The 27,133-nt window shown below is 34.2% G+C and overlaps 1 protein-coding gene across 2 annotated transcripts in view; it reads right to left on the reverse strand.

Annotated features, from left to right (window-relative positions):
- The window catches only part of WWC1 (WW and C2 domain containing 1), a 103,060-nt gene that overhangs the window by 14,804 nt on the left and 61,123 nt on the right, over window positions 1-27,133 (reverse strand). For both annotated transcript variants that reach the window (XM_026696336.2, XM_087924566.1), the window contains exons 2-12: window positions 24,332-24,441; window positions 17,648-17,851; window positions 17,158-17,234; window positions 15,695-15,774; window positions 14,793-14,922; window positions 14,250-14,396; window positions 13,952-14,025; window positions 10,215-10,457; window positions 5,686-5,775; window positions 4,687-5,225; window positions 519-627 (exon numbers count right to left, since the gene is read on the reverse strand). In XM_026696336.2, coding sequence (XP_026552121.1) covers window positions 519-627; window positions 4,687-5,225; window positions 5,686-5,775; window positions 10,215-10,457; window positions 13,952-14,025; window positions 14,250-14,396; window positions 14,793-14,922; window positions 15,695-15,774; window positions 17,158-17,234; window positions 17,648-17,851; window positions 24,332-24,441 — 1,803 coding nt within the window. The remainder of the gene's footprint in view (window positions 1-518; window positions 628-4,686; window positions 5,226-5,685; window positions 5,776-10,214; window positions 10,458-13,951; window positions 14,026-14,249; window positions 14,397-14,792; window positions 14,923-15,694; window positions 15,775-17,157; window positions 17,235-17,647; window positions 17,852-24,331; window positions 24,442-27,133) is intronic.

The following is a 27,133-nucleotide window of genomic DNA, read 5'->3' on the forward strand; positions in this document are numbered from 1 at the left end:
GAGAAAATCATAAGAAGCAAAAAGGGAACAAGCTTATTCCATCCCAGGAGAATGCTAAATTGGTCAAAAGAAATACTGAACATAAGTAAAATTAAGGTTAGAAAGAATAAGATAGAAGATGCATTTCAGTGAGTCCTTGGCTAATAAGGTCTCATCAGTCTTGGGATATCTTTGATTAAACCAGTCTTTAGTATTTCAAATATCTTTCTTACAGTTTATCCTACAGAACAACACACTTCCTAGGGGAAATTGCTAGCTATTCTGCACAAGAAAATGTTATTAACTGAATTATAGGATTCAATTATCGAAAATTAAATATGGAGGAAACCTTCCAATGACACCAGAAAAATGTGGACCAGCATGCTATACTATTTGCACTATGTACTGAAATTATTGTGGCCTGTAAAAATCCTTGACAATTTTTTGTAACAAATATATAATCTGCAAGATTTGACTTTCCTGATTTGGTGACGTTGATGCATGCAAATTAAATTTGTAATCATTTGGGTAAGAATTACCTTTGCACAGATGCTTCATACACCCCACTATCTCCAGCAACTGACTCATCTGACACTGCAGCTGAAACACATGCCACTTTCGGTACGGATCCTTCAATCATATTTACAGCTAGAAAAATGCAAAGAGAAAGGGGTAAATTCATGACAAAGTTCCACAATATTAAAGAAACCAATGGGCTGACTCATTAGATACCTGCATCTGAAGCAGACGACAATCGACCCCAATTCAAGAATTGGCGGTTTCTAATATTTGGATCTAAATATTGTTGAGTTTGGACAATAGCAGCACATACTCAAAGAAATATGCATCAAAATCTCAGATACTTTTGGCACGTGATCCAAGTGGATAATGGATTAGGAAAATTGTCTCTGGTTGGCAAATTTGAGACATGTAAAGGAGAAACAAACTGATAAAGTGGATGAATGGGATTAAAGAGATTATTGGACTATCCTTGGAAAACTTCCAGGTTCTTGGATATGGGTTCAAATGGCAAGCAAGCAGCCATTTGAAATCAAGCCAGACTTGATGACTCTGAGCTAGTTTAGTGAAAAAATCTTGAGATGGCAAATATAAGCGGAAGTTAATCTAATAAAAAGTCCATGGTTACTTTATTTCTTTTTGAAAGACATACTGTTTTTATTTTCTAGATCAAGGGTTTTGACTGCATGAGTTCATGTGCTGAATTGCTTTTCTTTCATTACATATTTTGATTTATGTCCTTTATTTCTACTACCCAACTATTTAAACGAAGCAGAGAACAATATTTAAACTTTAGAACAGTAAATGTTTCCTATAAGTGATGTCTATGAAGAAAGGGAAGGAGAGGTAATTTGGAGGTGAGTTAATTAGCTGTATCTTAAAAGAACATGTGAAGACACATGATCCCAGAAGACTATGCTGTAACTCAATCAGGCAGCTTTTCCACTTCTCTGAGCTGTGTGTGCAAATCCCAGGGAGTGAATGTTTTTACTCATTACTGCCCTGAAATAAACTACCTATGGTGATTATTTTGTCTGCTGACTGAATAACAATCCTCAATCACTTAATCTGCTTAGTGCCTTTAACTCCCTCAGTCATTTTCAAAGAACCAAAAAAGTTTAGGCTAATTGCCATCAAGACCTAATGGGAATAATAACCTTTTCATTGTGGCATTACTCACAGGGAAGAAGGAAGAACTTATCCCCCATGCCAAAGACAAATTATTATTTTTTATCTTTTCCAGACCCCAACTTGGTGGGGTTTTGTGTCATGAACAGCATGCTTTAATCAAACAGAAGCTCAAAAATACTTTCTAAAATTTGAAAATGCTCTGTAAATTCAAAATAAATTTGTAGGACATGTATATTTGATGATATTATCAAACTGTAGTGCCAGAAGAGTTGTAATATGGAATAAATCCAATGTCTCCTGAACTTTCATGAAGATCAGTTGATAAATTGACAGCTAGAAAATAACATGATAAAAGTATGGATTTGTTTTCATTTCAATTTATTCAGATAATTCAGGTCTCAGGACAGAATAAATTTAACTATTAGATTATGAGATTAGGATGATGGCCTGAATTTCAATTGATGATTAATAATGTATTATTTTGAAAAGGAAAGCAAGGGACATCTAAAGGTATTTGATTGAAAATACCTTATGTGTATATACTCCTATATGTATATTTATAAGTATTTCATACTTATGTATTTGTATATATTCACACACACACATGTATAGTCAACTTATTGTGCATACAGATGTAGCAAAAGCTACATGGTTCTTAAAATACTATATTGCTTTAAAAGTAAGCAACTAAGAGGGACTATCTGAATTATACCATAATGGAAGGAAACCTGAAAACTGGAGACAGGTGGCATTCCCTTCTGTCCTTACTGCCATTGTCATTCATTTTCATTCACATTACTTTGGGAGCCAATTCTAGCTAAAAAAAATATACTAAGTAGCTAGATGAATATATTTTAGTTATTACAATTATTTGGATATTACCTATTCAAATGACTCCAGGAAGTTTTTAATAATACAGCAAAACATCTAAAAATATTAACATTATTAAAATATTAAAAATCATCAGTGGTCCATTCTTTTCAGAGAGGGGAAAGGTTTTCTAAAGAATAAAATTTGCAAAAAAAACTAAGTTCCAGTCCCAAATTATTTAGATAGCCAACCTTTTTCACTTTTCCTCAAATCACAGATTAAGTATGATGACTTGCCTTCAGCATTATTAGAAGGAAAAGTCAATGGTTCCCCAGTGTCTCTGTTCTCTGGGCAAAATTGAATCCATTGTTTATATCCTTGTTCATTTCTCTTTCAATTATTCTTAGCAAGGATGTAATCATTTCTTTTTTTGTCTCACTATTCCAGAAATTCAGAAGACAAAGCTGACAAGTGAACAATAATACCTAAGAGTGTTACAAACCGTCCAAATGTTATTACCATCTGGTATGGGAATATATAGTTATTACATTGTGAATTATGTTGTATAAATTTGCTATAATCAATTTTAAAGTATTATTTTATAATGGATGAGCCAGCATCACCACTGGATGAATTTGTAATGGCTGACCAACCACACCCAACACATAGTCTTTAATGGAACTGCATCTACATGGAGGGGAGTATGCAGTGAGGTACCCCAAGATTGTCTTAGGGCCAGTACCCTTCAATATTTTCATCAATGATTTAGACAAAGGGATAGAAGAGGAATTTGCAGACAACACCAAACTGGCAGGAATAGCCAACACTCCATAAGATAGACTCAAGATACAGAAGGATCTAACAAAATGAAATTCAGTGTTGAGAAAAGTAAAGTTCTACATTTAGGCAAGAAAAACCAAATGCACAGGTATAGAATAGGTGGTACTTGGCTCATCAGCAGTAACTGTGACAGGGAACTTGAGTCCTCGTGGATAATCACTTAAATATGAGCCAGCAGTATTCAGAAGCTGCCAGAAAAACCAATGCAGTCCTAGGCTGCATTAACAGAGGGATATCATCAAGATCACGAGAAGTGTTAGCACCACTATATAATGCCTTGGTAAGACAACATTTGGAATACTGCATCCAACTTTGGCCGCCATGATATAAAAAAGATGTTAAGACACTAGAAACAGTGCAGAGAAGAGCAACAAAGATGGTTGGGTACTGGAGGCTAAAAAATGAATAATGATTGCAGGAATTGATATGTCTAGTTTAATGAAAAGAAGGACTAGAGAGAACATGATAGCAGTGTTCCAATATCTAAAGGATTGCCACAAAGAAGAAGGAATCAAGCTATTTTCCAAAGCACCTGAAGGCAGGAAAAGAAGCAATGGATGGAAACTAATCAAAGGAGAAAAGTAACCTAGAACTAAGGATAAATTTCCTGACAGTTGGAACAATTAATCAATGGAACAACTTTCCCTCAGAAGTTGTAAATGCTCCAACATGGGAAGTTTTAAAGAAGTGATTGGACAACAATTTGTGTGAAATGGTATAAGGTTTCCTTCTAGAGAAGAGGGTTGGACTAGAAGACCTCCAAGGTCACTTCCAACTCTGTTATTCTGTTATAATGTAATTCCTATGGAAAATTATTTATGCACTTCTCCTAGGATATATACCAAAGGTAGAAGTATCTTTTACGCATTCATTTGCTAGCTTACTTAATGTGGAGAGACGTTTAAATTAGCAGCGTTCAATTTTTAAGCAGTGAATTGAGATGTTTCTTTAATTTTATGAAATCCCTTAACAATGAAAACAGAACAGTTTTCATAGACTAAAAAAATAAAGCATCCTCTTTCCTGTGAGAATATGGATTTATTATTGCAAATTTCATCTTTACTATTGTATTTAATAGTGATTATTAAAATATCCAAAAATAATTCATATGAATTCAATGCTAAAAAATTTTGCTGTATAGGTGTCAAACCTGCGATGATACATCATCACATGATGTATTGCAACTTTTTTCCCCTTCGCTAAAATGGGAATGGGTGTGGCCAGCGCATGATGCATCCGTCCTTTGGGGCATGAGTTTGATACCCCTGCTATATAGGCTTGTTGTTCTACTTTATAGCTGTTAGCTTGAAACTTTGTTAATAAAACTGGTAATCATTTATTTTTTTTTAAATAGCAAATAATACCAATAATTTGGAATGAAAATGAGGAAGGCATCTATTACTTTACCTTGGTCCAAATGCTTGACCTCAGTTCTAGAATCTTCCACTCTGTACTTCTTACCACCTACAGAGTTTAGACCACAGAGTTCAACAAGTCCACTGCTTATTTCAGTATCTTCAAAATCTGCATGATTCACAAAGGCATCTCCTATGAAGAATGGGTCTGTCACTAGTGGTGAACATGGTGGAGAAGGAGATGAAAGAGATGACCTTGGAGATAAAGATGTTGAGGATTTGGGTGTTCCAGACAAGGATCTCAAGATCTGCAAGCGGCTTGTGGAATCCGTTTTCTGTGTTTTTACTACTTCATTCTCATGGATAGTAGTGATACATCCTGAAGGTCGAAAACCAGTGGTTCTTTCCAAAAGCAAGAGGTCCATTTTATTCTGATATTCAGAGTCTAGCTGTTCAAACCGTTCATTAAACAGATCTGTAAAGCTGGCTGAAGTTGAAGAATCCTGGCTTGAGGTGACCAGAGATCCTCTACTGGATGCAAGGGAGCCATGACTACTGCCAGAAGACAAGGAAAGCATGCTAGAGGATAAACTGAAATAAAAAATAATTAGAAATCAAAATCAAGATGGGTATATTGATTGAAATATCTTATTTAGAACAAGTGATTCAAATCATCTGTCATTACAAAACTCTCTAGATGAACTGTTTCCTAACTCTTAGCCTAATCTATGTCACAAAATTGTTATACAGATGAATAGCAGAACTGCTCTTCATTTTATGTTTTTTCCATCAGTGAATTTTTGAAGGGTTACTATTTCAGCTTATTATCCTTATTTTATGAAATACCTGCTAGATACTGCAGAAGATATGTCACTTTATTATTACTGTCTAAGCATCCATGACACTTTTTTGCATTTCTACTCTATTTCAAAGAGTTGTCTCTTAATAAGACCAAGTTGCCATTTGTAATGCTAAGGGAAATCATTTTTGCATTTATGTTTAGAGGCCTTTTTTTGATACAAAACTTTGTTGAGTAGTGTGGGACACTTACTTTTTCAATTGCATATGCAACACTGCTACTAATCGTGTTGTTTCCTCTAGTTCTTGAGCCAACTGATTTCTTTTACTGCTTAACTTCAACCTAAAGAAAATATATACAAAGGCAAGATTATAATACTGCTGCTGTGATGTCAACTGTGGTGTCAGAGAAGTATGGTATTCAACTGCCTGCAGCTTAATGACAAGTAGAAGAAAGAGAAAAAATCAAAATAAAATATGTTCTTTAGCGCAAATTCTTGCTCATGTAACAGTGAGGCTTGGAACTAGAGAAGTTAGCCTTCTTCCTTGTGGGAAGAGACCAATGCACAAGAAAAACATTTATTTATTTATTTATTTTGTCAAACAATTATTAGATAACAGGTATAAGTTATAAATACATGAAATGGATATGAATAAGAAAAAAAAGAAACAATAGGACAGGGACGGTAGGCACGTTTTGGTGCGCTTATGCATGCCCCCTATAGACCTCTTAGGAAAGGGGTGAGGTCAATAAATAGAATCAAGCTTTAACAAAGAAGTAGGAAGAATGCAAAAATATTTTAATTTTAAGTAGTTCTTTGCAAAACAATTGATGGCAGAAAAAAATAATAGTATATAGCTACTCAAATCACAAACATCTTACAATAACCTTCATTAAAATAATATAGGGTAATAAGAAGGATCCAGAGATTATGCAAATTCACTAGTTCGAAGTAGTTTCTATATAAAGAGGAACAATTTTCATAAAAGACACACAAACTTGTATAGAGACAGCAATCACTAGAAAGCAGATCAGTTGAAACAAAATCATGATAAACTAGAAAATCTTTATATTTAAACATACAGAAAAAAAATAAACTGAGCACAATTCTTGGCTAACTTTTTCTTATTCTGCTAGAGAACAATCAATCTTTGGAACACATGTTATCTCTGTGCCAATCTGTCATCCAAATCCTTCTTTCCACAAATTCCAATTTTAATCAGAGCCTGGGGGATTATCTTAGCTGCCCACAACTTCTACCTTAACACATAGCTTATTGCTTGTCTCCCTCCTACCAGGGAACTTCTGCTAGTCCATAAACAAAATGCTTTTCCATTCAGAGAGGGGAAGGCTGTGGGAGAACTTTCCTTTGGCTAAATGTTAAAAGTAAAAAAAAAAATGGAGATGTCTGATAGCACCTTTGCTAATTAACAAATTTGATTAAAGACACAAGCTTTCATGAGATGCAGAGCACTTTATCAGATTCATAGAGGGGCTAACTGATGTAGCATTTAAACAAGTGCACACAGATTTAGATAGAAATGCCTTCCCAAGCTCTTCCTCTAATGCACGGGTGTAAAAATTGATCGCATCACATGATATGACTTTTTTTGCCTTTGCAGAGCTAGGGTGGCCATGGCCTGAGCGTGATGCATCTGACCCTCGGGCCGCCAGTTTGATGGGCCTGCTCTAACGTGACATATGCTATCATCGGTCAGCGATATCCCTCCGGATTCTGTTAGGACAACAATAAATTTTGTACAAAAGAATTAATGAGTATGTTTAACATCAGGACTGAAACAAGAACAAGATAATATCAAATCATTTCACTCTACTGCAGATCACAGAACAAGATTTCAACAGTACAACTGAGAGAGAGAAATTGTGGAACCCACGGAACCCATATAAGAGTTCAGGTTATCTCAAAAGACTTAATGGATTTTAAACTCATTACAATTGTTTATTGATAAGATACTTGTAATCTGCCTCACATGTAACCTACTTCAGCATAATTGGCTAATAGGTTAATCTCTCTTTCAATCCCTTGCCCTTCACCCTGCCCATTCCCAATTTTAATCCTAAAGCAACTGTCTGTTAATAAAATAGTTGGAAAAGACACTACCAGATTCTTTCTGGGTTTTAGCTCTTTTCCAGAGAAATGAAATAATTTAAGATAAATTTCAAAGAAAGCAAGTAAAGAAAGAATTGTGTAAAAATGTTAAATCTTGTTGTGAATGTTATTCATCTTGTAGTGTGCTAGTTTCTCTAGAGAATGAAGCAGAACAAGAGTTACTTTGAGGGTAGTGCTTGCTGTAAGTGGGAATATTTTATCGTGAAGCAAGACTATGTACTATCATACTTTGTTGTTGCACTGGAATCTGTTACAGGCACTGTTCCTGCAGAGAGCTATCACATTTCCACATTCACATGCTCCCAAAAGAACAAAGCAGTCTTCAGAATCTTTTGGAAGTTGCAAGATTCAGAGGCTTTACATGCAGGGAGCCATACAAAAGCAATCCAAGAACAGCGTGCCAAAATATGTTAATTTATTGTATGAACGTACCATTTGCTTCATTAAAGGATATTATTTTGATTGCATTGTCAGCTCAAAAACAAAGGAGACTTCTAGTATTAAGACTTTATGACTTTTAGATAACAATTAAAAATTAAACACCAAACATAATAGCTATAACTCATTTTCAAATCACAAATATAAATACTGAAGTGGCTAAATAGAGACCATTGTTTTCAATTCCCAAAACCAATCTGAAACATAACACCTGTCTCTCCCTTCTTTATCTTTCAAAATAGATGCAAGATTTATCCAATTTCAAATGAACCCATATACTGCTATAAAATATTCAGATATATTAAATATCCATATATAATATATTATTCTAATTAACACAGACTTACCATATGTACTCCTGAATGTATTGCCTAAAAACTTATCCACCTATTTTTTAATACAAGTTATCAAATACTGTCAATTTAGCTCCAAATATCAGAGGCAACAGGATAGTAATTGAAACAAATGAATATTAAATCTCTCTCTTTATAATAAGTACCTGATAAAACATTTCTGTCAGTATCATGAACCTTTGTTATTTAAATGGAAACCTTTCAATAAAAATGTACTGAATGAATCCACTTGACCTAATTTGAAAAATAATTGCTCAGAATATTCCAAATTCTAAAAATTCCAAATAAATATTTAGACCTGAGAAATCTTTAGGACTCTGTTAAATATTGCAGAATATTGGCACCAGAGAATTATTTTTTATTCTTTGCTTTTAAGCGTTCATGTCAGTGAGCCTCATAAATAGCCAAGGTACCATTAGACACTCTCTTCCACAATAAGGTAGCTGATTGTTTAAATTGCTTTATTTTATTATAACCCAAACAAAGATATAAAGTAAAATGGGTGAGAAAATAGTTTTCTTCAACTACTCACTGTCACCTTAATAGAAAAACATACAGTAATTTTAGAAAGAAAGTTAGGATATTTAAATTTCTTTCTAGTCTAGGTAAGGCATTCTAGCACTAGAATGTAGCAAAAAGAAGAATGAATATCAAATGACCTGAGATTTAGATTCTAAATATTTTCCGATGTCTGAACACTTCAATTTCTACAGAGAAATGTTTTTAGATTATTTGTATGAGATGGCTGATGATCTTTCACAAGAAAATGTGTGGCCTATAAAACATGCATAACAATTGAATAAAAAGGACAACGTGTGCAAAAGGCTTTTTAGTGAGTATAATCTGTCAAAATTATCACTACCGACTCTAGCAATATCTACCTACATATAAAGTCTAAAAACAGCAATTACACTGAGAATGTCCAACTTATTACTATTGCATTTTGCCGTGGGACTGTCATTAGAGCTGTAACAATAAGGTATTACTACTACATTCAGCCAATCATGACAATTCAATTTAGTAGCCAACAGAATTATTGAACAGAGGATAAATATCATTTTTATGCTCTTGATGACCCAGCTGTCAAATTGCATTCATCCAGAACTTCAATTTCTATGGGGATAACATTTAAAGAGTAATATAAATTGAAATACAGTTACCTTTTTAGTATCTCTGCATGACGCACTGTATCTGCCTGGATTTACATACATCCACACAACAAATTTACTGAATTGTTTAGTAAGAAAAATGTTTGAGTAGTGTTTTCCAACTCATAAGTAATGAAAAGAAGAATATCATGAATTCAACTCTAGTACAACTCTAGTAAAGATAATTCTATGATACAGATTAACTCCCTTTTCACGTTTAATACTTTTCTCATTTCTCAGTTATATATGATTCTTTTTTTTAGTCTAATTAGATTTCTTAAAATAATATTACTTTACAAAGTCAGGCATTCAATGCACAGTTTCAACATATTGATTTTTTAAATATTTTTTCACATATTTCATATTTTTTATATCTTATTAGAAGAATTTTACAACTGTTTCTTAATTTTAAAATTTATATTCTCATCTATATAAATTTTCCTTGATTCTTGGCCATCCAAAATGTAACTCTCATCTTTTAAAGAATTCTATTATCTCACATACCCGTGGTCTACAATGCCTTCTGTGTCTAGATTTTACTTTCTTTCAGTTTTCAACTCTTTTTCTTTCTTTTCTTTCACAGACCAAGGTAATGTTTCACTGCCATCACTGAAATCCACAGATTAAAAGCCCTAATTTATGAGACTCATTTCATAAAGCAACTTATGCTAACAGTAAACAAGGTATTCCAATATAAAATGATTCCCATACCTTTCTGTTAAAGCTTTGCTCTGTGTATCTCTTGCAGTCTGAAGGTCTTCTTCTAGACGTTTTCTCTTCATCTCCAGTTTTTCTATATCAGTCTGAGTCCATTTTCTTGGGCTAATAAACCGCATTTCTTTGAGAAGTTCTTCCTTTTCATTTATTAACATTAATCTGTCTTGTTCGGAATCAAGCACACCAGGCCAGGCCTCACTATCCAATTTAGCCAGCTGTATTTTTAAGTTTGCTATTCTGTGAAAGGGAAAAAATATTATTATATCATTTTTTATCATTAAAACATATTGAAGAGTAAAGAATACTCTTTAGTATAAACTCCATTTTTTGGACAATAATACAAAGTAAAACTTAGGAGATAAAAATCACTGACTACTTTAAGCCTCTACAATTTGTTCTGCAGACTGCAATTTATTATTCTTACTAGAACTGCAGGTTGGATCTTTATCTTTTTACAGCAGCATGTCAAAGTTTTGGCCGGTGCTTTGCAGAAAAATCTGTATTTTAAAAATGTGTCTCTAAACAAGCGACCTTGTTCCTATATGATACATTTCCTTAATTTAAATTTTGTAATTAATAGAAATCCATCCACTGAAATCTTCTTTGAAGCCATTTTAACAGTTAACTGTCTCGCTAAGTTCAACACTGGGCTCTAGTGAATAAATATTAAAGGCATTAATATATAATCTGCGAATTCCTCGGTGCATTTGTAAAAAGTATGTTCTAAGAGGATTTCTCAGCTGCAATTTGATAACTTCTGTCATTTACAGCCTGTATGCAATAATGTATCAGCTTAGTATTCTTTTAGGGTAAGGAGTATTATGAAAAGAACAGAACAGGAGCACAAAATTATTTTATAAATAAATCAAAGTATGAAAGGGGAAAAAGAAAAATACAGCTAACCCTTTTTATACTAACATTATTCACTTTACCCTTCAGACCTTTTTATCTTTGCAACTGTCCTTTTCTCCATTATACCTATTTCATTCATTGCCTCTGACTTGTGAAAAGAGCACACAACATATAGTTCTGTTACAAAGTTATGCTTTTGCATGAGCAGGAGTGTAAATGGACTAGAGTAGAGTAGAGTAGAGTAGAGTAGAGTAGAGTAGAGTAGAGTAGAATAGGAATAGAGTAGAATAGAATAGAATAGAATAGAATAGAATAATAGTAGAGTTGGAAGGGACCTTGGAGGTCTTCAAGTCCAACCCCCTGCTTAGGCAGGAAACCTTATAGCATTTCAGACAAATGGTTATCCAATCTCTTCTTAAAAATTCCTAGTGTTGGAGCATTTACAACTTCTGGAGGCAGGTTGCTCCACTGATTAATTGTTCTGTCAGGAAATGTCTTCTGGAAAACCTGACTGCAATTTATTTCATCAAGTGCATCTCTTCCCAGGAGTGCATGGCACCTGGGAAAGGGAGCCATGCAATCCTAGGAAAAAAACAGTTGCTTTAAAGGAGTTGCAGATAGGTATTAAACTGTACTCCAGGTGTACCAAAACATCTTGTTGAAGTATATATACACACACACACACATTTTCGGAGTTTGTATTTTTGATATTTGAAAGCATGATATCATCTTGTTCCTATCTGGAACTGCTGACCACAGATTTTCTCCAAGAGGATTTTTCCCCCCTGACCCTTCAGGTCTTCCAATGGTGCTCTGATGGACTGCACTCATTCAACTCATTAGTGTTTGTTGCCTTTTTCAGTTTCTTTTTAGTTTTGCCACAAAGAACTGGGAAAATTAGGAAGAACTAGATTTTCCAGCAATAACTCAAGAGAGATGGGTTTTCGGATAATGTCCTAAATCTATGATAATTCAACACTGATTAATATGACAATCAGTGAAAAATTCGCCAAGAAACGTGAATTGATATTTGTATCAAGGACACAAGGATCAAGAATAGCCTGCCTGCCTGCCTGCCTTCCTTCCCACCCTCCCTCCCTCCTTCCTTCCTGCTATACATGGTATTCTCCCTGTAGAAATTGGGGAGGACATATGCAGGATCCCAGGAAGAGACAAAATTCCTTTAAAGACTTGCAGACAGATGCTTAATTTACTTTCCTGAATGTAAATATCTGAAACACATGGTTTTATATTATTTCTGATGCCTTTCACAACCTTATAACCAGGGGTGCGATTCAAAAATCCCAACAACCGGTTCTCTTCCCTGTTGCTAGGTGGGCATGGCCATGGCCCACTGAAACTTCCTGGAGGGCTATTTTTCACCTTCCCCAGAGCCCGGAGGCTTCCCTTGGGCCTCTGGGAGGGTGAAAACAGCCTCCTCCAGGCCCTGGATGGCCTCTGGAAGCCAGAAACAGGCCCGTTTCTGGACTTCTACAACTTCTGGGAGGGCCGTTTTTCACCCTCCCAGAGTCTCTGCACAAACCCTGTACTTACCTGCATCCAAAACAGGCCATGTGGAGACTCCTGGGAGGGGAGAGGTAGGTTGGGCCAGCCGATCAATTCAACTACCGGTTCAGTGAACCAGATATAAATTTAACATCCGTTTCGCCTGAACCAGCCCAAACCTGCTGAATCCCACCCCTGCTTATAATTAAAGAGTTATGCTATACGTCCTGCAGAAGGATGTTTTCATAGAAACAAAACTATAAAGGTGTAATTTATTTTTGTATAAGATTGAAACAAGTGTTCTTGGATTATCTATCTATCTATCATCTATCATCAGATAAAAAAATATATTTATTAGAAAAAAAAATATTTGAAACATTTCAACTATTTTTTTTCTAATAAATATATTTTTTTCTAAATGATATGTTTTATGTTAGAATATTAGAATAGATGCCCAGAATTGCCTTGAGATAAGATGGGTGACCAATAATTTTTTCTAAATAAAATTAATAAATTAATAAACGTCAGTTTGGAGGAAGCACAAAGTCAGTTGGCCACTGCAACAATAGAAATTATTTCTATCTCAAAGATTTCTTAACACCAATTCTGTAATTATTCACTTTATGATTTTTTTTAAAGAAAGGCTAAATATTGTTGATGAAATTATAGGAAAAAATTGTGCACATTTATTCAAAACTTAAAACGTGGTCAGGACATCTCATAAATATTGGCATAATACTTCCAGAGTCTGAAACTTATTCTTAGAAAAAGAAACTTAAAAGATCCTGTTGCCAGATTTTATATGTCTTTTTGGAGAGTACTGTGTGGACTTTAGAAATTTGTTTTATAAAATATAGTTACAGAGAGAGAGAGAGAGAGAGAGAGAGAGAGAGAGAGAGAGAGAGAGAGAGAGAGAGAGAGAGAGATGAGTTAAAAGTGCAAGAAGACAAATGTACAAGAATTGCTTACCATGCCCTTTAATTCTTATAAGACAGATCTGCTATTCTAAACATACCATGTCAATTTAGGCTGCTTCATTTATTTATTTATTTTTAAATTAAGAGAGTGGCAATATTTTCTTGTTAAAATCAGACTGGAACTATACCTCAGCGTTAAAGAAAAGGCTACCAGGTCACTATTATTTCACAATTCTTACAATATAAAGGCAGTTTGTTTACAATTAATTAATTGCAACTGACAAAAATGTATGAAAAGCATATAATTGCATAACAGCATTTAAAGCATAGATGGAGGTAAATAAACAAGTGATCTGTTTTTAGAAAATGACCACTTTGCTGAAGAAATATATTCTTTTATGGTAGATATCAGCTGCTTTCTGAATTGCCAAGAGTAATAAAAAAAAATCTAATTACCTTCGCTTAGCATCTTCATATTGAAGACGCACTCTTACTTTCTCAGCCAAGTGATTATTGCAGTTCACAAAAAACTGACAAGAGAAAATGTTAATCATTAGGAGGTCAGAGCCAAAATTCACAAGAATTCAAAGTCACATTTCATTCATTAACTTTGTTTTCAAGAAACATGGAAGTATTATATAAAACAAAGTTATATAGATAAATGCTACAAAAAATATATTCCAAACATCTGTACACTGGATCTATGAAAAATCATCAGGCTATTAAAGAACATGCTTAAAGATGAGATACATACATTTCCAGAAACATCTGTTTGGGAGCCAGCATCCAAGTATGTCCTAGGTAAAGAGCAATGGCAACTTCCCAAGGAGGTGCTATTGGTCCACAAGTCTGAATGTGATCTTTTATTTGCCACAAAATTAGCTTTTAGTCTGGCAAGACTCTGAAATGAGAAAAAAGAACACCTATCATCTTATTACCTTCTAATTGCATTGTTGTTTTGAAGGAGACACCTAAAAGTAAAGAATGTAATGAAGGAATACACACTTAAAAATTAGTGAATTGTATAAATCTGAAAGGACATTTAAAATTAAATTTATTTATTTATTTTAAAACGGGTCTCTTTTATCAAAGCAGAAGTTAGGCTACAGATGGGCAATTATTTCACATTTATAGAAAATTATCAACAATGAGAATGCTTGATTTTTAACCAGCATTTCTATATAAAGTTAATTTTATGTATGTTAGAAATAAACATTTATCTGAGTTTGAAGAAACTCAGAATTATTATAATAGTTTTTAATGTATGTTTAATTATTTAATTAAACTGATTACATACCTCAATAAGATCTTGCTTTTCTTGTTCTCCTGAAGTGATAGCTTTCTTGATAGCTTTCATTTCATTTAAAATGGCTTGTGCTTCATCAAGTTTATATCCACCTTGGGTATCAGACATTTTCATATCAATTCTTTAGAAAAAAGGAAAGAAAAACCATTACTCACTGTAAGAGAGTTAAGGAAAGGAATACACCTATTAAAATGGGGTTGAAATTGGGATTTTTGAGCCGTTGATTTTCCATTTACAGCGTCTCAACAGCTACGAAGCCCCAGAACTTTTTAGTGACATGGCGAGCAGCTGATGGGCACAGGAACGGTGGACCACTGGTAAGGGTGATTGGGCATGTACATGGGTGCCGGGATGGTTGGGGCAGGGCACATCAGGTAAATAAAGGTGATGTGATGGATTTGGAGTTAGCCCTGACTTTAATCGGGGCTAGCTTGTACCGCTTGCTTGCTGGTCAGTAAAGTGCCGGCACTATCTGGAAGAACGACTTACTTCAAAGCTGTTGTGGTTTCTTTCGGGGTTGTGACAGAACCTGTCACCTTTATTCTACCTTATTTGTATTATCTCTACTTTTGTTTTGTAGTGCAGCCCATCATATAATATGCAAAACCTGCATACTTCTTTAAGTCCTGTTCCTCAACTTTTCTTCAAACTTTTCACCATTTTTTGTGTTCAGAGGCTGATCTCTTTGCATCATACTCACAATTTCTTTAACTTCAATTCTCCAGTCAGTAATGACAAGAATCTACATTTTTCAACTAATCCAAAATATATATATGAATTATTTATTTATTAGATAGATAGATAGATAGATAGATAGATAGATAGATAGATAGATAGATATAGATAGATAGACAGACAGACAGACAGATGAGGAGGCACTGCTATTCACTTACTTCTTCAGTGTTTGAAAACCATGTTCCTTATACTGGAGTTCCTGTCTCATGTGAGCAACTTCTCTTTTGAGTTTATTAACCTATAGATAAGTGAAACAAAATGTTTTATTTTAGCCAGCATGTACTGTTTCTTTTTAAAAACCATCAAGATTTAAAGAAAATAGTGTGCCCATATAGTGCTTTTTTGTCTATCTACTTAGTATTAGAGATTAACTTCTTTCAATTCATTGATAAAACATGTATTGGGGCTTTCAATTTGAAGTCATAATTAGTACACCAGATGTTCCCATACAGAGCACCAGGATTCTCTCCTGCAATTTTAGCTACTAGTATATTTCCTTTCCCCCCCCAGCTGTTTGTATCATTCTCTAATAATTTCATTTGATGACATAATTAGGGCTGGCATCTCCACTGCCAAACAACACAGTTATTAAGAGAGATATCATATAACTGCAATTTTACTGATTTCTCCCTCAACTCTGCTTTTGGAAGCGGATTGTGAGTGTAGCAGGTAGTGATTATATAACAGAGGGCTCTTGTGCAAACCATTCAAATGTTTATCATGTCATTACAGGGATGCTGCAACAGTCCTAAGTACAAGGACCAGTCATAAAGTTACTTTTTCACTGTGGTAATAATTTGAATGATCACTAAACAAGGCAGTTATTAATCAAGGACTACCTGTAATGATTAATTGTTTGCCTATGCAGATAAAATAGATTTCAGGGGATTTAAATAAAATAAAACATTTCTATGGATTATTTTCAAACAAATCATATTGAAATATTAGTTTGTTATATTTGTAATAATACACAGGCTAAAGAAGTTCAAAGTGACACCATACACTTTTTGGCACTGCCTTCATTCTACCTGTTGGTCAGATCCACTTTGAAGTATTGCTTATGCAGAAAAACAAGGTGCTCTATCTTGACATCTCCAGTTGAGATATGTTGTGGTAGATGGCAGTATCTACGCATTTCACTTTAATAAATATATTCACAAACACTGCTGACATTCAAAATTCAACAGACGACAACTGCATCAAACATCTGCTTTGTCAAAGCAATTATAGCGAAGCACTCCTTGGAAGCTTTGCACAGGCCTGTATGAAACTTTGTATTTAGTCAAGTTCCTTATCATTGATCTTTGATCCTGATTAGTTGTACCAGCTGCTGACAGATCCAAAGTCAGAATTCCAGACAGATATAAAAAAGGGACTTGTTTTAATTCAATCCAAGTTTCCATATACAATACATCACTATGGAATGTAAAGAGGAAGTTGAGGTTTCTATGTTTTTAAATGTATGAATCCAACAGCTTCAATGACTACAGCACTTAATAACAACATGTGAATGCTACATAAATAATAGATTCAAAATAAAGTGAATCCTTATGGCACTTCACTTAGAAGGAAACAGCCAACAATAAGTTGAATAAATATTTTACAAATCATTTTATCTTACCCTAGATTTTGTGGTAGCAATTTCAGCTTTAAGAATTTCTGGATCATATTTTGAGCTAGAGGATGAACTGGAGGCTACTACAGTAAGAGAGGAAAATGAAAACAAAACAGCAAAAAGTTAAGGAAATGGGAACAAATGTAAAACAAAACATTTTTTTAAAATGTAAAAGCAATGTAAAAGCAATTTCATTATAATTGTGAACAGTCACTGTATGAGGCAGTTGCTAAGTGAGGACTACCTGTACATGAAAAGTGGAAGTGCAAAGATTTGTAGAATGAAACCTGCGTATGGAATGTAGTCTGCAAAGATATAAATTAACTATTGGGGAAGAAATGCTCTCAGGTTGCATGAAAGATTTTTCTGAGATTTGTTAGAAGGGAGAAAGAAAGAAAAAAATGTTATTCCCCCATTTCTGAAAACATAAAATCTAGTCATTAAAGCCAAAACTTGGCTCTCAGAGGAAAAATAAATTATAATTTAAGATACGTACAGCTGGTCTGAGACCCCAGTTTGTGTTCCCAGACATCATGAAGTTGCTTGTATTCCTGCTGGGCCAATTCAAGTCTCTGTTGCTTGACCTGGTAAACCTCCTTCTGTGCAGTTAAGGCTTCTTGGGCCATTATAAGATAGTCCTTCAGCATGTGTTCCTGTTCCTGCCGCCATTGCACCCGAGGATCCTCTATTTGGGTAGTCTCTTTAAACAAGAATACAACATACTAGAGATAAATCTAACACAAACTATTTCTCCTATAATAGAATGTTATGATTTTTATTTGATACACATGGCATAAGATCTGCTAAAGATGAAGATGAAGTTTTGCCATATGTTGAAAGGACAAACCAGTTTGTCTCTTGTTTATTCCAGATCAAGACAGTCCAATCTAGTAGCTAAAATGACATCCTTCGTTATATATTTATATTGCTTAATGCAAGTAGCCATGCAGAAAATGATAATTTTGGACAAATGAACCAGCTTCCTATTACACGGTGATCTGTATTTTATGTTAACTATGAATAATTAAGTTATACATGAACGGCATATCAGACAAGACAAGACAAAGCTAATCCAGTTCCTTCACATCCCTGTGGGAGTGAACAACAATAGCAAAACAGCAGAAATGCTCCTGAAGAAGCAGCATCTCTTAACTGACAGTCAGGCTGATGAATCAGGACCCATAAATCAGTCATTAATCAGGATTCAGGTGACAAGAAAAGCCATGGCTGTAAGCCAACAACACATAAAATTTTCAGACCTTCAAAAGTTAAAGCATTATATGACCACTGATCTGGATGACATGTATACAACATTATAGTAAGGTTTTTTTAAAAATAAAAATAAAAATTGTGTGATTATGGTCAGACACTAAATTTACCTATTATAGCAAAATTTGTGGGATAAGCTATATATATGGATTCTTATATAGCAACTATGCCATAACTCAGTTTAAAAATCCCAAATAAGGGTATTAATGTAATATGCTAATTGAAACCAAACAAAACACATTGTATTTCTGATCAAGTTTACGCTGTACTTATTTCTTTAAAATGGTGAAATATAACAGCTTAATATTTGCTTAAGTTTTTTATTTTATATTTACAACAAGTGCATCTTTCATTTAAACAGTGTGTTGACTGGGTATATATATCTTGCCTGACAATTATAATTAACATACTTTCTTTGTCAAAATAAACTATTTCGCTTACATATTTTATCCTTATAACAATCTTAGCTTATTTTTCTAATATTGAAAGTTAAAAAGAGTGCTTATATCTATGTTTCCTTTTTTCTTAAAAAAAAGGGTGGGGCTCGTTTGCGTACCTCTGATGATATTGGTCTATCTTCCAAGAAACGGAAGAAGCTAAAACATTAGTCACAGGCCTAGAAGCTACATGGCCTGGGATGATGATCATGCTCATGCTCATCATCTTTTAAATGCCAAAAAGGCAGCACAGGTTGTGAAAGCCCAATCTCTTAATATATCAGAATTGAAGAAATTGCCAGATGAGGCATTCCATAGAACAGGAGTCCCCAATGTCTGGACCATGGACCAGTACCAGTCTGTGGCTTGTTAGGAAACAGGCCACATGGCTGGAGGTGAGCAGTGAGTGAGCAACCATATGCCCCCAGTCTGTGGAAAAAGTTTGTCTTTCATGAAATCAGTCCCTGGTGCCAAAATGTTTGGGGACTGCTGCCATAGAAGAAAAATGGGAATATCCAAAATAGGAATTGAGTAGACACTTAAGAGAACTTTTATGCAGAGAGATTTGAGATGCCTAGCCATTCACCGGAAGATATGTTGCATTCCACAAGTATGATATTTTGCATTCTAGAAATTTACTTTATGATTCCAACCTACTCAATGTAATGTTATATATTTCAGGACTATATATAACTTAATATATAATACATACATACATGTTATTATTCCTCAGACATAACACTTTTAAGATTTAGATATGTATGTGTTTGTGTACTGTGGATAAACTGAGAGTGTTATATACCAAAATGCATTACCCCAAATTGGGTTCACTTTGTCCAGTTTATACACTAATATGTTTATCTGGGAGTATACACAGTATTAATTTATTGAATCTTTTATTTAGTATGAATAGTTAAGAATAAGTGAAAATGAAGTTGGGATGACTACAAAAAGAAGTTGGATTATCTCCTGAATCTCTATTATAAACTTCTCATTTGAGATAGACAGAAATTCCAGTAGTTTTATTAGGAAAATATGTATGTGATGCATATAAGAAATCATTGAAATGATATTCCGTTCTGTTTAGTGAGCAATTAAATTGTGTACTTCTGAAAAGTCCATGGGATAAAATTTGTTTGAAAAGTTAGAAACATGCATTTCTGCTCTTTTGTCAGCTTTAAATGCTCTAGGCTAATTATACATGAGTTGCCTAGCTACCACAGAATAAATCATTAATATGATTGGGCTCTAGAATAACAAAGAAATCTAATCTACATAATTTAGTAGCTCCTTAATATTTAACAGAAAACTCTTGCACAAAGAAACAATTAAAGGACTCAAGCAAACAAGAGATCTTCTTTCAGACTAAATGGTCTGTTACGAAGAAAGACATCTACCATAGACCCAGGCTAAAGCATTTACTTTTTCACATGCTTGGAGGTTGCTGGTATGGTGACTTTAAGAAAGAAGAGTGTATGTCAGGCTCTATAAATGATGTGAAGATTCAGCATTCTATAATGTGCTGCCTTTTCCATCATTTCTTCATGAAGCTTGAGCTTTTACTTATGGTTAATTCTAATTCTCTGCATTTCAGTTTTATTAAAATAAACTATGCTCAATTATTGCTGCAAAAATTGTTGATAGCTTGCCTGTGAATTCTGGAAATATAGCACCAACATCTCTAGATGGTGCCAGTTTGCTAAAAGCTGAATTAGCTCTTTTCAAGTAGATCATGTTTTAGCCTTCCAGAACTGGGATTAGCAAACTGAAAAGCTATAAAACATAAAGAGATTCAAAAAACTCTTATCTTCCATCCAGTGGTAATTCAAGGTTCTCAATCAGTTGTGGTAGTTCTCTTCTTAATCTGACAAAATCAAACAAAATTATTCTGGACATCAGTATTTTTGGCAGGTGGGTGGGGAAGGAGTTAAAATGGAATTAAATGAGGAATATTTTCATAGTGCTAGTTTTGCATAACTTTGAAATGTTATGCAGTGACAGATTAATAAGACAGTATTATGGCTTTTCCAAGTAAGACTGTTTTCAAAGAATACATATTCTATCACACTGAAATTGGTTGAATTTTTATACATAACTAGTGTTAGTGTTATGATAGTTAGTGAAGGATCCTGTGATATCACTAAATTGTCATTAAATCTAAGATATCAATTACAATATTTGTTTAGCTTATATGAACAACAAACCATCTTCTTAAGTACAGGTAATTCTCACACTTAATGACAGTGTTGAACAAAAAGTACTTGCAATAGGTCCTCATAGTTGTGGCTGTTGAAGTTTTTCTAGTGTTACATAATCATAAAATGAGTGTTTGGCAAAAGGCTTGCAATGACAATGTCATAGTTTTCCATTCGCATGAGACGGCCATTTGCGACTTTCCTTGTATGCTTATGACAAGCAAAGTCAATGGGGATGCTAGTAGGAAGTCTCAAACGCTGATCATGTTACTGCAGGGCACTGCAACTGCACAAAATTCCACCTAATGACAGCAATTGGGAATAATAGAATAGCCTTCAATAATCAGTGCAGTCTCGTGGTTCTATGCCTCATGACCCCATTGTGTAGCGACCGAGTTCCCAGTGCTAATTATCATCAGTAAGTGAGGACTATCTGTACTGCACACTAGTTTTGATCCACTAGATTCTGCAAAAAAACCCAAAAAACAACCCATACTTAGCTGAAACAGAACAAGATGTTTAAAATGTTTTCATTAAATTTACAAATATTTAAAAGAGTGCTGAGACTATTTTGATTCCCACTAGCAAATCTAATTTCACATATTAAGGAGAATATGTATATAATATACACATAAGGAGAATATATATAAGCCAACAGATAGTAATTTTTCCTTCTTCCCATATCCTTTAAACTTTAAAAAAGTATTTAATAAGAATATTCATTAATAGTTTAGTCAGAATACAATAATTCTAGATTCTTAGCTTTATTTTAAAAATAGGAGTTAAAACACAATGCCTATGGAGGTCCTATTAGAAGTAATGAGATTTACAATCACAAAGCATTCTGGGAATTACATGTCCCATTTGTAATAGGTTATATCCATTTCGGTATAGTTGCTAATGTTAAAACTTCCCTTGTGATATTTTTATGGAACATTTTTATATCATAGGTAAAACAGTAGATTTTAACACTGGCCTGCATTAGGAAAAAATGACAGCATTAATTTTTATTTTCACTGAAAACTATTAGTGGCTTCCTAATATGTGTTTGCTGTCTTGAGTTATTGGGAAAAATAATTACAGTGTGATATAAATAAATAAAAATAAGCATCTTAAACAACTTGTCTCACCTTTAACAAACATATACACAATGCAAGTAGCAAAAACTTACACAATAGTAATAGTTTTTCTTGGATATTGTATCTACATAAATGCTGGAATCCTTTCTAAAATATAATGAATTTGAATTATAATTCAGGTTACAGATTTGGGGCCTAAGAATTTATTAATTTCATTTGCATAAAATGAATCCACCAAAAACCACCAGCTGCTGACAACCAGAAGCAAAAAAGTAAAATTTGATATTATACAATCAAATAATGACAGAGCAAACATTAAGCAAAAAATATAGCAGCTAAATGCTGTCAGGAAGTACTCATGTTAATCAGCTTCCAGAAGACTGTAATGGTGATGTAAACCTCATTTCTAAGGACATATTATTCAGTGAGGCTGAGGCTATAACTAATTAACAGCATATCCTGGCTTCAGCTTCCCCAGTTTGACAAAATACAAGATTTTATCTCAGGATGAAGATACTGAACAGGCCACTGCAAGGTATTGAATTCAAAACTAATACCTTTGAGCTATACCAAGCTATACTCAGAAAAATATACCCACCAACTAATACTAAGCCTATAACAAAGCTGCATTGTATTTATTCTTGGATAAGTTAATCAATATTTGCGTGGACTATTGTGCTCAATTCTATGTGTTACTCTTTCTGGAAGGAAAACTCTACAATTCCTGGCAAGTGTTTCTTCTGATAAAAATCACTCTTCAGTGCAAAAAGAAACATAATTCCCTGTAGTCCTTGCTGAAGTCTGAATGACCACCTGTCAAAGATGTTGTAGAAGTGAGTTCCTGAATTAGTTCATGTCTTTTATTATCACAAGAGATCATCTACCTTTATAGTCTGTGATCCTGTAAATTAAATGCCCTTGAAGCGTCTGATAATTTTTCAATGATATCCTTAGTATCCGTAGGCTGCATTTTACCTTCAGAATCAAAGACTTTATAAAAAAATAACTCAAATGATAAGGTGCCTTTGTTTAATCACCTAGACTTAACCAGACTTCTTGAAAGTAGCACATTATTTGGGTATGAGGGTTAGAGACAGGAAATGGCAGGAAATGGGTATTTACAAATTATGCATGATAAAATTTGAAGAGATACAAATAAGAATGAATGGAGAATGAATGAATGAATGAATGAATGAATGAATGAATGAGAACTGAATTAAAACAATCAGCAAGTGTACAAAATAAATACATTTAGGAGATTTGGTCATATGGACAGAAAGAATGAGGATCCAATCCCCAAGAATATATGAAGGAAGAACAAATAGGTTGAGAGGAAGTAAAAGACTGAAAAAGTTTTGACTGGATGCAGCTACTAAAACCCTTAAGAGGCGAGAAGTTTAAAGAACCAGAAACAATGCATGATGTGGTATATATAGATGTATTGGAAGCTAGGATGGTTTACAACAGGGGTCTTCAAACTTGACAGCTTTAAGACTTGTGGACTTCAACTCCCAGATTCCTTTTCCAGTCATGTTAGCTCGGGAAAACTGGAAGTTGAAGTCCACAAGTCTTAAAATTGCCAAGTTTGAAGACCCTTGGTTTACAAGGACAGAGGGAAATGAGTGACCGGTATTAACCTAAATTGAGTTAAATTTTCTTTTTTCTTTTTTTCTTATTCCTTGAATTTAATTTCTTTGCCTTATTTTTTCTTTTTCTGTACTCTGCATATTTTTCCCTACTGGAAAAGAAATCAGCATTTAAAAACGAAAGCTACTGTAAGGCAGATCACATTCATGTCATAAAATATTTTAAAATTAAACCAATTAACATTTAAATAAATAAAATATCTCACTTAAGTAAATCTTTAATATCATTCCATGATTATTTTAAAATGTGCAAAATGATTCAATAAAGAAGATACATTTTATCAGACTTTTTAAAACAGCAGTAAAGATTATTTTAGAGAAAAACCACCTTTCATAACATAAATAACAACAAAGAAAAACTCATATCCATCAGATTACATTACTTTAAAGTTTGTGCAGAACTTTGAAAAAATACTTAAAGTGCCTTAAAATGTTTGTTCCCCTTCATATTCTGACTCATCTATTCTTTATAATTTTCAATGTATGCTGAGCACTAATGAGTGCTATATATCAAAGCCACTTATGCATTAAATATAAAATCATGTTACACTTACTGGTGTTATGGTCAATGTAATAAATTCCAACCTGGGGATCATAGGCTTCTTCCCATCCTAATGGCAATTCATCACTTATGCAATCAGCAAAGGTAAGTGGTTTAGTATACCTGAAATAGAAAATGTATTATGCTTCACATGCAACCTAGGTTACAAGAAACATGCGTAGTGAGTCTGTACACATCAATGCCTTATCTTTCATTTTTTTTAAAAAAACTATGAATTTGCTCCTTTTGCTGAAGATGGAATCTTAATTATTTCTAGATGGTAACTTGTCTTTGGTTTCCACTAAGCCTGTTTTTAGGGAAGGCTGTAGAAATGACAGTAGGCTTGCTGCTTCAAAGAGCCCTGGAGTGGATAGATTACAGATAAATATAAACTGGACTATAGCAATGAGATGGTATCAATCACTCTTGTCAATGGTAGCAATAGGATGGGAGCGTTGTATTTATTATTGTTCTCTTGGATCTTTAGCAATCTTCATTATCAACCATTGTAGCCTTTTCAATAGGCTCATGGATTTGGGAGTGCTGAACATGATTTTACAGCAATTCTTCTCTTTCCTGTATAGCAAGTTCCAGACAATATTGTTAGGAAGCAAAGATCCAATGCTAGACTTCAGGGCTCAACCCTCTCCCTACTACCTATCTGTAGCCACTAGGTGAGTTCAATTATTTGTACTAAATTAGGAATAACCAATATGGTAATGATATTCAGGTGTATAACTTTGCCCTTTGTTTATGTGATGCCATCACAGTGCCTGAATACCTGAAAACTGTGGAAGGCTGGATGGAGAATAAAAGGCTTTGACTCAAGTTTAGCAAGACTAACTGGCTGTAGTAATCTGGGGTGGCCATGGGAGGGAGTGAGCTTTTAAAAAATGTCATATGTCAAATGTCAGTTATAACTGAAATTCCACATGTGGTGCACATTTTAAAAAGTGGTACTCTTTTAGCTTCATGCCTATAGCCATCATACTGACTTTTTCACCACTCTAGCAGATACCCCTGTATGAATATTTTGACCATTGCAAGTACAAATATAACTACAGCCCAGTTTTACCCCAATCTATTGTGTACCTTTCAAGCCAACATACTATTATTCCCATCTAACTATAATGTATAAGCAATATATAGATATATCAGAATGCATATCTGTGCTTTATATAATATTAAAGGTAAAGGTTCCATTCACAAATATGTGCTAGTCGTTTCCAGTTTTAGGGGTGATGCTCATCTCTGTTACAAAGCTGAAGAGCCAGCATTGTCTGAAGATGTCTCCGTGGTCATGTGGCTGGCATGACTAAATGCCGAAGGTGCATGGAACGCTATTACCTTCTCATCAAATGGTCCCTATTTTTCTACTTGCATTTTTACATTCTTTCAAACTGCTAGGTTGGCAGAAGCTGGGACAAGTAACGGGAGCTCACTCTGTTATGTGGTGCTAGGGATTCGAACCGCCAAACTGATCTTTCTGATCGACAAGCTCACCATTTTAGTCACTGAGCCACAGCGTCCCTTTGTAATATATATAATATTAATCACTTCCAAAAGTGAATAGTATATGTGTGTCTATATGAACCATGTGAAGAAACTGTAATAACTGCTAAATATAAGAAATAATAAAACATGTGGACACTAGGTTCAGAGTGGGCAAAATTCACAATTCATAAGACAACTTTTAAGTTTTATCCTGGTGTCTGAAAACAGAATGCAAAGCCTGGTGAGGTTCTTTGGTAGGTCAATCCTGAAAAAATTATACCCACTTTCATGGCTTTTTAAAAATGCAGTTTATCTAACTAAATGTTTCTTAAATAATATGATACAAGCCCCTGAAATACTGGAATACTGCTATCATGTCCCCCCTTGTGCTTATTTTCTCTAGACTGGCCATACCCAATTACTGCAACCATTCTTCATATATTTTTGTCTCTAGGCCCTTAATCATCTTAGTTGCCCTTCTCTGCATTTTTTCCAAAGTCTTAACATCTTTTTACAATGTGGTGACCAAAACTGAATGCAATATTTCGGGCGTGATCTTACTAAGGTTTTATAATCTTGATTCTATGCCTTTGTTTATAAAACCAAGGATTGTATTAACTTTTTTGGTTGCTGTTACACACTTTATTTATTTATTTTGTCAAGCAAGTGTTAGTTAACAGGTATAAATATAAACATGGTTATGAGTACATGAAATGGATACGAATAAAAAGAAACATTAGGACAGGGATGGTAGGCACGTTGGTGCGCTTATGCATGCCCCCTACAAACCTCTTAGGAAAGGGTCAATAGTAGACAGTCAGAAGGTTAAAGTTTTTGGGGTTTGGGAAAGAAACCAGAGAATCAGGTAGAGTATTTCAGACATTGACCACTCTGTTACTGAAGCCATATTTCCTGCAATCAAGTTTGGTGCGGTTTACCTTGAGTTTGTATCTATTGTGTGCTCTTGTATTGTTGTGGTTGAAGCTGAAGTATTCATTGACAGGTAAGACATTGTAATAGATAATTTTATGTACTACACTTAGGTCAGACCAAAGACGGCGTAGTTCTAGGTTGTCTAGGTCTAAAATTTTAAGTCTGGTGGCATAGATATTCTGCTATGGGTAGTGGGATGGAGAACTCTTCTCATGAAATATTTCTGGACTTTCTCGACTGTATTAATATCTGATAGGTAGTGCGGGTTCCAGATTGATGAGCTGTATTCAAGTATTGGTCTAGCAAATGTTTGTATGCTCTAGTTAGTAGTGCAATATTAGTGGAGAAAAAGCTATGCAGGATTAGGTTAACAACTCTGAATGCCTTT

The sequence above is a fragment of the Pseudonaja textilis genome, chromosome 2 (genome assembly GCF_049901715.1).
Source record: "Pseudonaja textilis isolate UNSWEBS1 chromosome 2, rPseTex1.2, whole genome shotgun sequence".
In the NCBI taxonomy this organism is placed as follows: Eukaryota; Metazoa; Chordata; class Lepidosauria; order Squamata; family Elapidae; genus Pseudonaja; species Pseudonaja textilis.